The following is a 17,181-nucleotide window of genomic DNA, read 5'->3' on the forward strand; positions in this document are numbered from 1 at the left end:
CAAGATGTTTGACACTTTGTGATATTCAGGATTGGTGAAGACATCTCGAACCGGAACGGGAATTCGCATCCTTAATGATCTTTGTGTCCTTGGCCAACGAACTTCAATCTTATCTTCTTGCTTGGGGTAGTAATGGCTTTTCAAGAGGGAAGTTCTTTGCAAGGCTAAAGTAAGAAGCCTATCTCTGTCTTGAAAGCATCCCATGCTCTCAATCATTCACATCACTTATCCATCTCCTTGTGTGGCTCCGTCATGTTGTTGTTCTTTCTCCAATCTTAGAATCTGCTTGCAAAATAAGGCCCATGCCTTAATTTATTGATTTGGTAGGTCGTGTGTAAACATGACTGACATAGGAAGGGATAAATTGATGCAAAAAATGGGCTCACAAGTGAATTTCGGGTTTTGAGAACTGCATTACGTGTGGAAAAACAAGAGCATTGACTTGCAATTGTGGAGAACAAACATGCAACTTCATACATGCAATGGGTAACAACAAGTTTGCACTTGTAATTGAACCTTTAATTCTCATTTTCAAGTGTTTTTTACTGCATTTTGGACCAATTTCGGGTTCTAAAAGATTGACTGCAAGTGCAATGAAGGGAAAAAACTTTGCAAATTCACAAGTTGTATTCAAAGAGCAAAACAACATGGGAAGATCATATAGAAACCCGAAATCTTGCTTGAAGAATGACCTAGACCAAAACAAATGAGCTTGGGAGAAACCGTAATGCACTTATAAATATGTAAGGAAGCCACCACGTTGGGATTGCAAATAGCAAACAAATCGGTTTTGCATTTAAACCTCTCAACAAAAAACGGCTTGGAAAGAGAGATGCATTTGATTTTAAACACTCTTCAATGGATGAAGGATGGAAGACATGTTGCAAACGTGGCAACTAAGGCGAAATTCATGCTCCCAAAACGTGGCAACTAAGGTGAAATTCATGCTCCCAAAACGTGGCAAGAACCTCAGCAAAAACGGATTCAAAAATGCCTCTCATGAATGCAAGACGTGTTTCTCAAAACCGTTCAATCTGAAAAACGTGGCAAGAACCAACGATCTCCAAAGCCATAGCCAAGATGAGGGATGGATTCAAGGGAGAAATGCCACAAAAATCGGGTTTGTTGAAGCAAGAGTCCAGATCAGGTTCTTTAACTCCAACTTCAAGCAAAACGTGCCCTTCAAAGATGCAATTGGGTTTCAAAAACCCCTTTACAAGTTTTAAATTGCATCACTTTTCATTCACTTGGGCAAATTCAGGTTTCTAAGAGACAAAAGTACAAAAGAAAAAGCAACACGACTTGTAATAGGGAAATAAAATCCCTATTACAACTAAAACAACTAAAAACATAAAAACTTGTAATAGGAAAATAAAATCCCCATTACAACTAAAAGGCATAAAACATAAAAGACTTTAAAACTTAAAGAGACTTATAATAAGAAAATAAAATTCCTATTACGACTAAAAGCACAAAGTAGGAACTTTTATGAGAACTTACAAGTTCTAATTAAACTTGTATTTTAAATTAACTTGTAATTTGTCTAAGAAGTTCCTACAAACAACTTGAAAGACAAAAGGGGAAAGGAAAAAATTAAAAAAACAAGTTACAAGTTACAAGCTACAAGTCTTTTATAAAGCTCACTTGTAGTTGCTTTAAAAAAACCCCTACAACACAAAAACAAAAGAAAATTCCTAACTTGCAAAAGAAGGAAAATTTCCCACTTGCAATCAGGAGGAAGAAACCCAAATTTGAAGGAAAGACATAGCAAACAAACTCGGAACGCGATGAAATTTGAAACATGGATCAACGATAAACCGAAGATTAGTCCAGTTCAAAAAGGAGCAAGAATTTTGCCTCGAAAAGTGTGTCTTAAGAGTAAAATCTCCAACTTGCAGTGACTGCTTTGAAACCCAAAATTGCACAAAAATTAGGAAAATGAAAGCCAAAACTTACCAAAACTTGGACAATGATGGAAAAGACAAACCCTAATGACTTGACACTAAATAATATGAGTTTTGCACCTCATAAAACATGCCTTGGAGACAAAAAAGACACATTTTAAGTAAAAATTTGTAAGGGTTGCCTCATTTTTGAAAATCCAAAAATGAGGACAACAAAATGCAACACTAAAGGCGGAATTCCCAAACAAGAAGATGAAAAGTGAAATGATGAAGGAGAGATATGCCTCACCTACACTTGTGATGGGTTACAAAGAGAAGCAAGCTAAGATGGCGCCCAATCATCAATTCACCAATCATATTATCTCAAGCTAAGACGTCCAGATTCAATGTACCTAACTCATCCATCAAAGAAGATAACTACCACATCTGGGCACAAAGCCCTATGCACCTACAGTTGTCATCTATTGGTCAATTATTCAACGAAGGACATGTGTCCCATAAAATGTAATTTTGCCATTGGTCAAGCATTAAATGCTTTGTCATGGGTGTTACGAACCCTAATTAGGGTTTTAACTTTCAATCTTGGCCATTGATTGTGAATCAATCTAAGCCATTCAATTGTATTGAGAACACTACATAAGGCTCCACTTCTTCATTTGTAAAGGATAATAGTTAATAGTAGTAGTTGATCAATAGAAAGTAGCAGATAGCTGAGTAGAGTAGCAAGAGAAAGCAAAGATTGTTGCCAAGACTTTGTTGTAAGAAGCATGTAAACTTCATTGAAGAAGATATGGTGAAATTCATATGTTGATTTAGCAATTTGCATGGTCTCTACTTCTTGTTTAAATTTCATGTTGTTTAGATGAATGGAAGAACTTTGTGCATGATTAATGGCGAAATTTGTATATCCATACTACTAACACCTTGTTGATTGTATAGTGCCTTGCGTAGTCAACTAGATCCGTCATAGTCAAACTTAACTTCAATTATCTCTCCTTCATTGATATGCTTAACCTTGAGGGTATCTATGCTTGTAGTAGTGATTTCAAAAACATGAAGCTATCCCTAGAAGATCGCACTAGCCTTGTGGAAATGTTTGTTGTATGTCAAAGCAAAGCTTAGTTGAGTTTCATCAAAGATTGTCCATTGCTCTTACATTCCTAGGATTAGAGTAGCTTCCTAAACCCTATCCTCTTTTTCCTTTTTCTTAAGTCAAGTTAAATTCCACGTTCTAGTGATATTCAAGTTCAACATAAGTCCACCTTGTGATTCCAACAATATCACATCAAACAACTGAGTCTATCCAAGAGCACGTCAAGACCTAACATCTGGAACCTTGGAATCATCCCATTTGATCACGTAGCTTAGCATTTGGAGAGTCTTTGTTCAAGAGAGGATAGAATACTTATTATTTTATTATGTGTTGCATAGTGCGGAAAAACACCATCAACACTATCCAATCTTAATCTATAAAACTGATCAATCAAGGATCTTTGCTTCCGCTATAAAAAAATACCAAACTCAGGTGTCCCTTTCGCATATCTCAATGCACACTTCGTTGCAACCCAATGTTCTACCTTAGGGGTTGTCATGAAGCGAGAGATGTAACTCACAGCATAACTTAGATCAAGTCTAGTTGTTGTAAGATAGAAGAGGCTGCCAACTAGTTGCATGAATGCGGACTCATTCAATGAATCTGATTTGGCTGATAGTTTTAGCGCTTTTTCCATAGGTGTAGAGATTTTACAATCTATAATCCTAAACTTGTCCGACAAACTCCTAGCATACTTTGACTAAGAAATGAAAATACTGCCACCTGTCTGTCAAACCTCTACACCGAGACAATAATGCAAAAGACCCAATTCAATCATATCAAAAGCCTGACACAAATTTAGTTTGATCTACTCAAGCAAATATGCCCCACTACGTTGGTGAATTCGTTGGAACAGAATTCACCCCCATTATTTGACCTAAGAGTTATGATCTAACATCATAACTCTTTCAACTAATGCTTTAAACTTCTAAAATTCATTAAACACTTTTGATTTGCCTTTAGGAAAAACACCCACATTTTCCTACTGAAATCATCAACAACAAAATAAAATACCTGGCAGCAATGACCGATGTAATATTTATTGGTCCGCATGAACCACCTACAGAACCTTGGATGCTCTCCAAGCTTGTTCGTCTGAAAATAGAATTTGATGTCATTTCCCTACCTAGCAAGCTCCACACACACCATGTGTCTGTTACTAAGTCTCACGTATGTTATGGGAAATCGATGTATTAAACAAAGGAGACGAAGGCTCCTTAAATAGATTTACAAAGAGGATGTTTCTAGATGAAACAATCATTAACTGATGATGAAAATAGAAACTAAACTAAACAAGATGACCATTATAGAACATTACATTATTTTAGTACCCTCCCTTAAAGATCATTGTCCTAACAACCCTATAGAAGACAATCTGCAAGACTTTTGATCACAAACACAAAGAAGGCTGCCCCTTCTCTTCTAAACACTCTGCTACTGCTGAGACCCTCCCTAGATCTGGAAATGTTAATGATCAAGATAACGAGAAACCTTCCAACCTGATGTTGGGAAAACAAAAAAAATTGTCCCTTCCTATAGCTAGAGACACCAAGAACAGCTTTTCAAATTGAAACCATGATTTTGAGGAAAAATCAGCAAAGACTTGTGCAAATCATTGCCCTAGCAACTCTAGGTGTGATTCAGAGCAACTGCAAGAAACCACGATTTTTGTGGAAAATACTGTACACAAGAAACTAAAGTCACAAATCATCGTCTTTTGTGGAAAAAATGATAAAAGCCAAAAATAACAAAATCCCACGCAAACAAGCAACTTTACGAATTACAGATGAAACACGATTTTCGAGGAGAAAAATCAAACAAAACCCTAAAATAACAACAAATAATTTTTCTAGAAAAAATTATAAAAAACCCAAAATAATTTTGTGGACAAATTATTAAAAATCATACCAAAAAAATTACGATTTTTTTTGTGGAATTAAAATTGTACAAAAACCATGCACGAACAAAAAAAACGCGGCCAACAAATAAACCCTTCATCACACAATACAAAACACAAGCACATTGTGCGGAACCATAAAAACCTAGGTCGTTGAAAAGAGTCGCCTCAACTCGCGAAATATTGGAATACCCTCGGGCACCACGCTAAAGAAAAAGAACAGGTCTCTGTTCAGAAAACAACACCTTGAAACGCATGATTTTGTAAAAGCGTGCATAAACGAAATTACAGAGATGGCAAGTCTTCATAACAGCACAATTCGTGGAGGATGAAAACACGTTGCTACAAAAATCGTCGTCGCACGTAGAAAAATCCTGAGCCAAGAAACATGACGAAACACAAAAAAAATGGCACGAAATTCGTCGCGTGCTCTAGCCACAGCCACCAAAAATCATAGAGGTCGTGGGCCGAACTAGAAAATGTGAAAAAAATTCATGATTTTTGCTGAAAAGGGGCGCAAAAAAGATGTAAAACATAGAATGGAGGACACGAGTTTTGCCAAAACGCGAGAAGCACAGAGAAAAACCAACCCTTGCCTCTGAGCCACAAACGAACAAACGCAAAAAATCAAGTGAAGAAAAAACAGTGCCACCCAAAAAAGAAACAGCTACAAAAACCCTCGAACCTCAAACCAAAACCGACACAAGCAAAAATCTGCGATTCTTCAAACTTCAACCCTAAAAAAGACCTACGACTTTCCACAAGCTAGCCTGCAAATCTTCTACAAACCCACAAAAACTCCAACAATTTTTTCATTAAAAATTGATTAAAAAACATTCTAGAAAAAGTTACAGGTACAAGGTTCAAATTTTTATTAAAAAATTTGCCAAATTCTAAAAAATCCTATCGACCCACTTTGATACCATGTTACGATAAATCAATGTATTAAACAAAGGAGATGAAGGTTGCTTAAATAGATTTACAAAGACAATGTTTCTAAATGAAACAATCGTTAACTGAAGACGAAAATAGAAACTAACTAAACTAAAAAAGATGACCATTATAGAACATTACATTATTTTAATAGGGTAAGCCTCTACCAAATTTTCCCGAGCCAACTAAGAGATGTATGATAGGTTGAGATGGCAAAGAGCATTGATGGATGAACTCTTTGCAGCCAATACATGCTCCTGAAATTCTCCAGTATCAACCAGCCTATATAATCCATGATCGTCAAGCCCAACTGCAATATCTTCTTCGACTCCTTCTCACCAATGTGACACTTATGTGCATAAAAGTGATGTCCAACTTTGAACAGTGCCACATAATCTAACTCACAAAGAGCAAATTGAGCTCGATGCCTGGAACATATAGCATACATTGAGAAATAAGAGATTTCTCCAACCAGATGTAATCTGAACGTTGCCCTTTCCAACAACTATATACACTTCAGCACCACAAAAGATCATTGAATCGGAGCAAGTCGTGTACTCCGTGAACTAGTTTCTCCTATGTGTAAAATGTCGAGAAGCTCCAAAATCAATTTACCACGCAAAAGATTTGACATGATCTACTAGTCTTTTTGCCATAAATGCATAAAAGGCAGACTCCTACTCAATATGCTCTACAACATGGGCCTTCTTCTCAGACCCTCCCTGGTTGGAATTCTGATGAGCCAACCGCTTCTTGCAATGTTTTTTCATGTGACCAAACTTACCATAATAATGACATATGATAGCCTTCTTGGAACTCTCTGCAACATGGGCCTTCTACTGAGACCCTCCCTGATTGGATTTCTGATGAGCCAACCACTTCTTGCAATGTTTTTAATGTGACCAAGCTTACCATAATAATGACATATGATAGCCTTCTTGGAACTCTCCTCAGATTTTCCTTGTCCTTTCTGCTAACAGGACTTGCCTTTGCCTTTGTCTTTGGTAATAAACGCTTATTTCACACTAGCTGTTTTGTTGCTACTCCCAAACTACTTCATCCACTTGTCCTGCTACAAGATCTTGTTGCACAATTCATCAAACTTCAAGCCAACATTGGTGAAAGTAATGTTGAGAGTTTCGGTAAAGTGCTCATAAGATCGTGGTAAGCTTTTCGATGTGATAACAACCATATCCTCTTCTTCCATCTTGCGACCAATGGCCTCTAGTTGATTGTGAATGTCTTTGATTTTTATTAGATGATCTTGCAAAGACATCTTGTCATCCATCATAATCAAGAGAAACATGTTCTTAAGGAAGAAAGCTTTTTCTTTACCTGACGTCTCGTGTAGATCTTTCAAGTGAGTCCAAATTTGTGCAACTGTCTTGTCAGACGGCACCTCCGGAAGCATGTCATCAATGTGTGATAAATTGAGCAACATAACCACTTCACAGTTATGCTTGTCAAGCTTGTCATGGTCTTTGCATGCTACTGTGAGACGAGCAGAATTACCCAAAACAATTTGATCTATGTGTTAGTTTTAAGATCAAATTTGCAATAAGCAAAAACACAGAAATACAACAGCGCATGAAAAATAGAACACGGCATATATCCTGGGAAAACCCACCTTCTCGAGGGAGAAAAACCACACCAAGAATATATCTCTTATATATTGAATGAAAGAGCAGAAATATGCTTACAATCTAGGCCAAACTCTAGGCTGATTTGAAATAATGAAACACAGCACCTAATCCTAGATGCAAATGCATAATTACAATGAATTTACCTTGATGTCAATCTGCTCAAAGCAAAAATGATAATCTGTTGTAGATATGCGAACTCCTTGATAAGTGCGAACTGTCTTTAGAATGAATTGATTTATTTTTTTATTAAATGATCATCATCTTCTATATATAAAAAGTGAGGTGCCTCTTCACAAGCAAGGCGACTCTTCACAAGGGTCGGCCTCATTCAAGAACCAAGGCGACTTTTCATTTTGGGTCGGCCTTATAAATATAAAATAATAATAATTAGATAGCAAGTCCGACTTGCCTTGGAATTATTTAACTATTTATTCTTTTGAATTTGAGAGAAGGATATCTCCCAAAGCTATAACATCAACACTAGGCACCAGTTCTCAAAAATGGTGAACATCCTTTGTTTCCAAATATTGTAGTTCTTGTCGTTGAACCTCTAAGTGCCTTCCAATTTGATGTTGGGTAACGAAGTCATCCCTCCCGCTATCCAGAGACATAGAAAAAGAGATAAATATTAGAGTATTTAATTATTATTTAATGGTCATTTAGTGTATTTTAATCAACTTAGTTTCTATTTTTGTTTTTGTTTACAATTCTTTCGTTTAGAAACATCGTCATGTAATTGCCTATATGTACAACATCGTTTTCATTAAACAATAAGCAATTACCATTTCATGGTATCAGAGCAGGTTGAGTTTTAGAATTTTTTCTTCAAAAAAATTTCATAAAAATATTTCAAAAGGTATGAGCAAAAATTCAAAGGTTTTTTGGATTTGTTTTTTGGCTGACTTTTCCACACAGTCAAGGGTTCTAGATTTGTATGTTGTTGTTCGACTAACAAAACCTGCAGAAGTTTACTGTTCAAGGGTTTTGATTTCAAGGGTTTGTGGTTTGCAAAGGTTTATTTACTTGCATTTCCATGCAACCTATTCTCTACCTGCGACATTTTTTGGCTCGCAACATTTTACTGCAACTCACAACACTTATTTCCACAAAACCAAAACGATTTTCTATGATTTTTGCTACTCGACCCCCAATCCCTCTTATGCGCAACGGGGTGTCGTTTTTGTTGTTGCACGGAGGTCCTAGGCTAGTGTTTTTTTCACGAAATACCTTTCTTTTTTCCGTGACAAGTTTCTAGTTCAAAACCGCAATGTGTTTTTCTACAACTGCGTTTTCAGCTCCCATGCAATGCTATATACCTATGTCACCTACTTTTCTCCACGCGAGACTATCTTCTAATCAATGGGTGTTGCAGAGGACATTTGCTATGATCTGGGTTTTCTCTACTACTTGTGACCTAGGGTTTAGCATTTCTACAAAACATTTTTTCCAATCTACTTTTCATTTTTTGACTAATTTTTTGAATAAAAAGCAAGGTTTTGTTTTTTTTCTGATTATCTCTTTGAGATCTATGTGCCTTGGGATTTGTGCACATGTTGTCGAGTTGAGTGTTTTTTACTAGTTCATTAGTCTTTTTGTAATGTCCCCTATTAGGATAACTTGTGAATTTGGGACAACTATCTTACAAAATCAATTGCAAGAGACTTCTTTCCTTTTAGTCTCAATTATTACTATGAATTTGATCTAATATTATTATTTTCTTCTGATGAAGGCATCTTTATATATATATATATATATATATATATCCAATTATTAATGTCTTTTCTAATTACTTTTTGAATAAATCATTAATACTACTACTGCTTTTAAAAACATTAATTATTTATATATCCAGTGGTTGGTAAAGGCGCCATTGTTATGAAATAATGTATTACTATAAGACATTGCAATTTGGTATTATTATTAAATTCTATATAAAAACATTATCAGGTTTCGTATATTAAGCATTCATGTTAAACACATCCCCATGCATACTACCAAGAACAAGGATGTTACTGCCTGTAACTTAATAACAATTATGTTCTGCCCTGATCGGTGGTGAGAATTGTTGGTTGAAAATTTTGTACACTTGGGGAAATATACAAAATTGTGGTTTCAACCACAGCACGTGAGTAAAACTCTCCTAATTAAGGGAAGGCTCCCCCTATCTAACTACAACTTTGAAAATAAAATAGGATGGGACAGCAATCTTTCTTCTTCTTTCAAGAAAGACAATATCATCTTCTCTTCACAGAAAAGGATAGCAATTGAATATAAACAGTAGTAACCACTTTCAAATGAAATGAAAGAATGGAAATGAAGTTTCCTAAAAGCGCAAAGACTTCCGTCACTTCCTTCAAGATGGGACGACAATATCAAGCTCAAAGACTTGATTATATGAAGTCCTATCTACCCTTTTCTATACTAATGCTATAAAGGACAAGTTATAACAGCTCAAACGCTGGAATTTCTTATTCTTTTCTTCTTTAAAACAATGAGAAGTAGTGTAAGCTCAAAGACTCACAACTATTTACCACAAAATCTATTCCTAAATTCTCCTAAGAACAAGTGAAAGCACAAAGACTTGCAGCTTCTCTCAACAAAAATATTTATTTTAATCTACATTAAACTCAACTACTTGCAACACAAAGACTGCAAATCAGATTGAAAAACGTGCATGGTATTGTAGGAATTGATGAAATTCTTCCTTGTGTGGTTTTGCTGGTTCATTGGAAATTGCAGATTTGTATTGGAAATTTGGATCTTGAGAGATGAAGGGTAGGGAGGAGGCTACACCTCACTCAACCAACTGATTGTAATGCCCACACTTTGAAATATAATAATAAATAATGATAATAATATTAAAATACAAAAGAATAAAAATATAAAATAATATAGTTAAATATAAATAAAATTTAATTAAGTTAATGAATGGTCAAAAGACATGAAATGCAAAGTTGTGACTCCCTCAAACATGAGGTATAAAAGGGAGAAGATAACCTCATTTGAGGGGGATAATTTGGGAATCAAAAGTGCAGATATGGTTTAAATAAGAAGTGCAGAACTGATTGTGAAAGGTTGTGTCCCTTTCAAAGGACAGAAATAATAAAGAGTCGCACTCTTTTAAAGGGTGCTAAGGGTGAAGGGTGTGTCTCTTGCGAGAGGGCATACATGATGAAGAGGTGTGACTCTCCCTCACATTGGAGGATATAAAGTGGAGAAGTTTTCATTTGAGAAGTAGGGATCCATGGAATAGAAAAAATATATGAAGCATTAGAAGCGGATTTAGAAGCAGACCTAAGTCAGAATTATAAGAAAATTTGGAAGAATGATATGAACATTTATCAAAGAGATCAGAACACAAATACAAATCTGTGAATAGTAATAAAGCAGGCATTGAAGGAAAAGAAGAGGATATATTAAATCAATAACCAGAGAATCAGACTTGATGGAATCGAAAGGATTTTCACACACACACACACACATATCTGAGTATAGGCAGCAGATCAGATTGATATAAACAACAGACCTGTGCATTTAAAGAGGGAAACAACATCAAACTAAATCTGTCCAAATTAGCACAATAGACTGAAAATAGACAACCTGCAAAAATTCTACAAGTATATTGAGCAAAATTTAGTGTCCTCCCAAAAGGGGACATTACACTGATGTCTTTGAATGGACCATGGCTGATTCAAAAAGCAGATTGCCATTTCAAAGAAACAGTGGCTAGATATGGTGAGTAGAGGAGGAAGCAAATGTGAGAACAGAAAATTGATTTTCAACACAATAGAACCAAAAGAACATCTTAATGTATACATAAGTTTTCTCTTTCCTCAAATATTACAACTTTATCTCAAAATAATAAATTACTTCCCAACCCTGTGAAGTCATGTACAGGTAGGACCACTGTTATGACGAGCACATAGGAGACGACATTAAGCATGGTATATCCCCATAACTCTGAGTTCCTATTTAAACTACATACTGTGACAAATTAAGAAGATAATAATTATATCCTTCGCACTTTATCTCATATTCTTTCACCATATTATTACATAATTGTCTTTCGTACTTTCACTAATTTGTAAAATAGTGTCTATATTCTCTGCCCATGATTTCAGATATTCCCTCTTCATTATAGATACTTCTTTGACTTCAAAAAATATCAATGTAAGCACAACTTAACAAAGGCTAAAATCTTGGTCATATAACCTGCTAGAAGCATCTCATAGTAGCCCAGTATAAGACAAGCAGTTAAATCAATGAAAGGTGTAATGAATATCACCTATCATGTTATGGCCGAGTATACTCACTTCCACAAGTGGCATTTGCTCTGGAGAATTTACTGGAATAAGATCTACAAGTTGTGACGGGTCATCAAAGGGATCATCCAATATATATGCATGCTTGATTCTGCTTTATCAAAAGAAAAAGAAAAATCCAATCCTTTCAATCAATATGAAATCATAAAATCACTTTATTATGTTTATGAAAGATGAGCAAATTTAATTACTAATGTTTATGATGATGGAAAACCTGCAAGGCAATTTATGTTAAAACTATTCTGCAATTAATTTCAAAATCAGCATATTTGACAGAGACAAAGCTGTGCTAACCAATTTACCATGTCAACAAAAAAACAATGACCCTTACATTATGAAAATCATCAAATCGCTACAAATAACATTCAAACACAGATGAAATTGCATGGATGACAAACCGAATATTTTTATATGGTCGCCCTTTCTCATCAACAAAGGCTTCATTTATCCTCATTAATGTATCCAATCCTTCTGCTATCTCCCCGAATACCTAGCAAGAATACTTCATTATCATTCCTGGCATACAATCAATCTGAATTTCAATAATACTCCAAAACATAGTGGGACTTACTGTATGCTTTCCATCAAGGTAATCCAGCTCTTCTCGCAAGGTAATGTAAAACTATCATTCCACAGATAAACGTCAAAATTTTACACCAAGATAAACAAATGGAAGGTTATTTTATGTGAATAAATAATTAGCATACCTATAATTCTTAAAAATCTATGTAAAATATGCCTATAGATATCAAATTTTATAAATAAAATTAAAGCAGAAAAAGTAATCTTTATCTAATGCAGCCATTTGCTCTTTTTCTTCAAAAATCAATATAAAGATCATGTGCACAGCAAATCCCATAAAAATAAAAATAAAAATAAAAACCTGCCTTCAAACAATTAGCAAAATAATAAAAATGAAAAAAAAAACATTTTAAAACCAATGTTTTTGCACAGCACTTTTTTCTTTAAATGCTTTCAAATCTTCAAAACAACAGGATGCATTTGCATGAGACTTGCTGTTTGTTTTTCTTACACGGATAAGAAAGCCTGTTCCCATTGTAGAGTTACGCCTATCGGCGTAATAAGAAAGTATAATACTAGTGGCCATTGAGGAGCTTGTTTGAAGGATCACAGTCATACAGTGCTCTTGGGTAAAAAAAACACCCAATTAATATGATTATCAATTACCCATAAGATGCAGCAAAGCATATTTAAAAGAAACTCAAACATGCAATTAATGCATTCCATTATTGTAACTAAAACAAATTAAGTTCTCCATAACAATTTAAAACAACTCGACAATAGCCAAGAGGTTAAATGGTTTCTTATTTCTTAATACATCCTACTTAAAACTAGTAAAAGACTAAGAACGAAGCAGATTGATACAAGGTTGTGTTTACTATAATGTTACAAACAAAGATTTTTATTCATAGTTCTTACTACTTAGGATATTCCAAGTTAATTTGAAGCAAGCTGAATTTAATTCTTGGCTCCATAGAATACAAACATGCCCAATGAGGCTGTGAGAAGTTATCCTCAATATGAAGTAAATACAGAAGAGAACAAGATGTGTTCTTTATGCATGCTTTCCATCTCCTACCTGGCATTCACCTTCTTTTACCAAAAGAAATCTAATACTTAAGTTATTCAACTGCCAGTGCCATCAATGACTGGCAATTGTTAATTCACTAGTCCAAATACATATTTATTGTATTACTAAATTACAAATATCCATAAAGCAAGAGATCATATGGGCAAGTTAAAACAACCAAGTGAAAGGTGCTGACCAAGTAAAAAATTGAAATTTAGAACAAATGTTAGGAAAAGCACAAAGGAAAATTGAAGAGAAACAAATATAGACAAGACAATATTAGAACATAGACCAAAAAGAAAAGAGTAAAAAGGACCCAGGATTTTTCAATCGTCACCCCTGGTTTTGCAGTTTGTCTTTGTGGGTTGGTACCAGCTTACACTCAATTCTCTACTTGCCATCCCCAACCAAGATGGTCTTCACAATAGTAGCATTTGAAGTCTTTATTCTTTCCTAATGAAATTTTAGACTTCTTGAGAAGCAAAACAGTTTCCTTAGTAATTGGATGATTTTTATTAACTCTACCTTCTTCATCGATCGAGGAAGAAATCACAGTTTCCAAACTACGATTATTTCCGTTTAATTCAAAATAACATGATCAAAACACCCATAGGCTACAAGAATGGATCTTCAAACACAAGATGGAGAATAGCACTAAAATATTTTCAAACTATTTCCAAGACCTGCAGTAATACATTGGTGAGCCATTGGAAAAAAGGACACAAATTTGAAGAAGCCAAACCCTGCAACTAATCCAACATTTTCCACTTGTGATGATGGGCTATCCCCTAGGGAATTTACATTTTGCATCCATTCAAAAACTTTCCAACAGGCCAGACATGTTGCAAGTCTATATACTATGCTATGTTACGTTAACTTTCTTATGTTTTACATCTAACTGCTGGCATTTTGATTGCTTGGACAACACTTATGATGTCTTTGGTATCTTTTACTTCCTGTACTTATGTGTTGTGCGTTGCACACGCTCCCTGTCGCCGACAGGGTCCCCCTTTTCTTTTTTGGTCTTTTCGCCTTCACCTTGTTGAGTTCTGCGCAGGGTGTCTCGCATCCTTTTGAGTGTGCCCGTAGTCATTCCAAGAGATCGTTTAAACTTGTGAAATCGCCTGAGTTGGGTGAGAGGTGGCATAAGCTTGCAAAATTCTAGAAAGATGAAACGTCTAAAGGTCGCAGAAGGACCCAAAATGCCGACTTTCACCAAAGGATATAGAGGAGATAAAAAATGCAAAGTGTCAAAAAGTTGACAAAACTCTCTCCATTTCCCGAAATTCGCCAGTATTGGATAAAATGCAAGAAAGTGAAACTTGGCAAACTCTCTCCATTTCCCAAAATTCGCCATCTAAGGTAAAAGTGCGAAAATTTAGAAAGTTTTCAAACCCCCTCCAAGCCCCGAAATCTCATTACAAAAGAAAAATCGCGATTTTTTAACAAAGTTTGAAAAAGCACACAAAATGCCGAAAATCGCATTATGGGAATGAATGAAACAAAGTTAAAAGTCTTAAAAAGCAACTAGGATCGCCAAAAATCGCGATCTAGAGGGTAAATGCAAAAGAAAGTTTAAAAAGTTTTTAAAAGCAACCCAAAAACCCGAAGTTTCAACTATATTAAAAATCGCAATTTTTAAAAAGCTTGAAAAGCAACATAAAATCTCAAAAATCGCATTATAGGGCGAAATCGCGCGAAAATAAAAACTTGCAAAACGTTCTAAAATGCCTAAGTTGGAAAAAGCCCCCCAAAATCACGATTTTTTGGGGTAATTTGTGAAAGTTTAAAACTTGCAGAATGCCTTATTTTGCCGAAGTTTGGCCACTTGTGCGAAAGTCGTGATTTTTAAAGATTGAAAAGAGCGTAGGTATTAAGGAGTTAAAACTTTGCAGAAAGCAATGAAAATACTGAAGTTCGCGTTGTAGGGAAAACCACGGAAAGGAGTAGAGTTCGCAAGATTGAAATCGCCAAAGTTTGCATAAACCCCCCAAACCCCGAAATCGCGCCTAGGGGTAAAATCGCAATTTTTTTGTAAGTGTTGGAAGTTTTAAATGTTTTCACAAACTCCCCTCTCCATTCGTTGAAGATCGCCTAAGGTAAAATCATGCAAAGGTTTAGAGGGTTTTCAAAAAATGCCCATCTTTGACGCAACTAGAAGAGAAATCGCAGAGTTTGAAGTTTGAAACTCCCCCCCATTCTCTGAAAGTTGCCATAGGGTTAAAACTGCGAAGTTAGAATTTGAGAGAATGCCATGAACCCATAGCAATCGCAGAGGATTGTGGAAGGTTAAATATTTGTTGAAGAAAAACGCCCAAAACGCCCAAGGTAAAACCACACAGGAGTCAAGATTGCCAAATTCCAACCAAGGTAAATTGCTAAGTCTAAGTGTTTAAACTGCATTTTCTCTCCAAAATTAGGCACAAAATAAGAGAAATAGGGAGTTAACCGTTAAAATTTGAAATTGCAGAACTCTCCTAATCCAAATTTGCAAGTTGTGAATTTGTCTTTTCAAAGCGTAGGGCATAAGGGAGGCATTTTTCAAATTTCAAAGGAAATCATTCCTGCAAGCCAGATTGTGCGGATTGACACCATTTATTTCGCCAGGTAAGCTTGCTTTGTCTCTCTTAAAATCGTTTAAAATATATGCAAAATTGGATAGATGTGTTTGTGTAAAATTGACCAAATGATTAAATCCTTAAACCGCATCTTTTCCTGTTTAAAAGGCATCAGGCAAAACAATTGGAATCAGAGTTTGTTCCCAGGAGTTAACCAGAAAACGCATTTTTTTCAGACTTAGGGAATATTCAAACCTCGTCCATTTTGAAGATTGATCCTAATTGTCTAAGTGCAAATCTAGCAGTCAAAATCGCCTAAGTCCTTGAACCGCAGCCGAATAAGTAAATTTTTTTTAATCGAAGAGCTTAGTAATGTTCATGTCTAAATCAATCAAGCTCTTTAGCTGAAGTATCATGCTTTCTTCAAATTCGGCTTTCAAATTAATCCTTGTGTGCTAGCATATCCCTTTTATCTAACTCACTTTGTTTCCTTCATATCGTCTCGTAATCCGCATCCGGCTGTGCAAGATAGATGCCTAAATCTACGGTAGAGTCCTCAAAGACACCTGGTGCAGCCGAAATGTCCCAAGCATCCAAGTCAAACATCCCTCGTAGAGTCGAAAAGATGAAGTATCAGTATCAGAGAGGAGGACTGAGGGAATCAAAAGTTCAAAGCGCGTGGGAAAATGTAGGTGATACTGACCTGGGCCACATTGATATTCAAGACTTCAAAGACAGAGTTTTCTCCCCTAACGCCTATGGCAGGCCTAGGCGGATGATGGAAAGTGGCATTGCCTAGGCAGCAGGATTTTTCCCGTCAATGCAAAATTATGAGCTGGTAGTAGAGGCTGCCCGGCATTACCAACCAAACACCAGATTGGTGCTCCTTGAAAATATGGTCCTCGCTGACTTCACTCCTGAAGCCATTGGCGATGCATTTGATATCCCCTTCCCGAACAACCCCATAGCAACAACTATAGATGAAGCGCAAGTGATGTATGATATGAACCCTGCCAAATGCAGAACATTGATAAATGTGGAATGGTACAAGGAGAGAAGACCTCCAAGCATCAGAATTGGGAAAAAGACCCCCAGAAGCGACTTTCACTATGAGCATGGAGATATGGTCACATTGCTCAGCAGGGTTATGGGACTCCCCCAATCTAACTACTTTGAAGAGTTACTTCACAGAACAGGTCTTCGCTGGGAAATCCAAGTTCGACTGGGCCCAGATCATAAG

At 35.9% G+C, this 17,181-nt stretch overlaps 1 protein-coding gene across 1 annotated transcript in view; it reads right to left on the minus strand.

Annotated features, from left to right (window-relative positions):
* LOC131068116 (peptidyl-prolyl cis-trans isomerase CYP59) overlaps positions 1-17,181 on the minus strand; it is a 204,210-nt gene that overhangs the window by 129,462 nt on the left and 57,567 nt on the right. The window contains exons 4-6 of the mRNA XM_058003298.2: positions 12,364-12,414; positions 12,191-12,282; positions 11,784-11,883 (exon numbers count right to left, since the gene is read on the minus strand). Of these exons, the coding sequence (XP_057859281.2) occupies positions 11,784-11,883; positions 12,191-12,282; positions 12,364-12,414 (243 nt within the window). The remainder of the gene's footprint in view (positions 1-11,783; positions 11,884-12,190; positions 12,283-12,363; positions 12,415-17,181) is intronic.

Source organism: Cryptomeria japonica, chromosome 11, assembly GCF_030272615.1.
Source record: "Cryptomeria japonica chromosome 11, Sugi_1.0, whole genome shotgun sequence".
In the NCBI taxonomy this organism is placed as follows: Eukaryota; Viridiplantae; Streptophyta; class Pinopsida; order Cupressales; family Cupressaceae; genus Cryptomeria; species Cryptomeria japonica.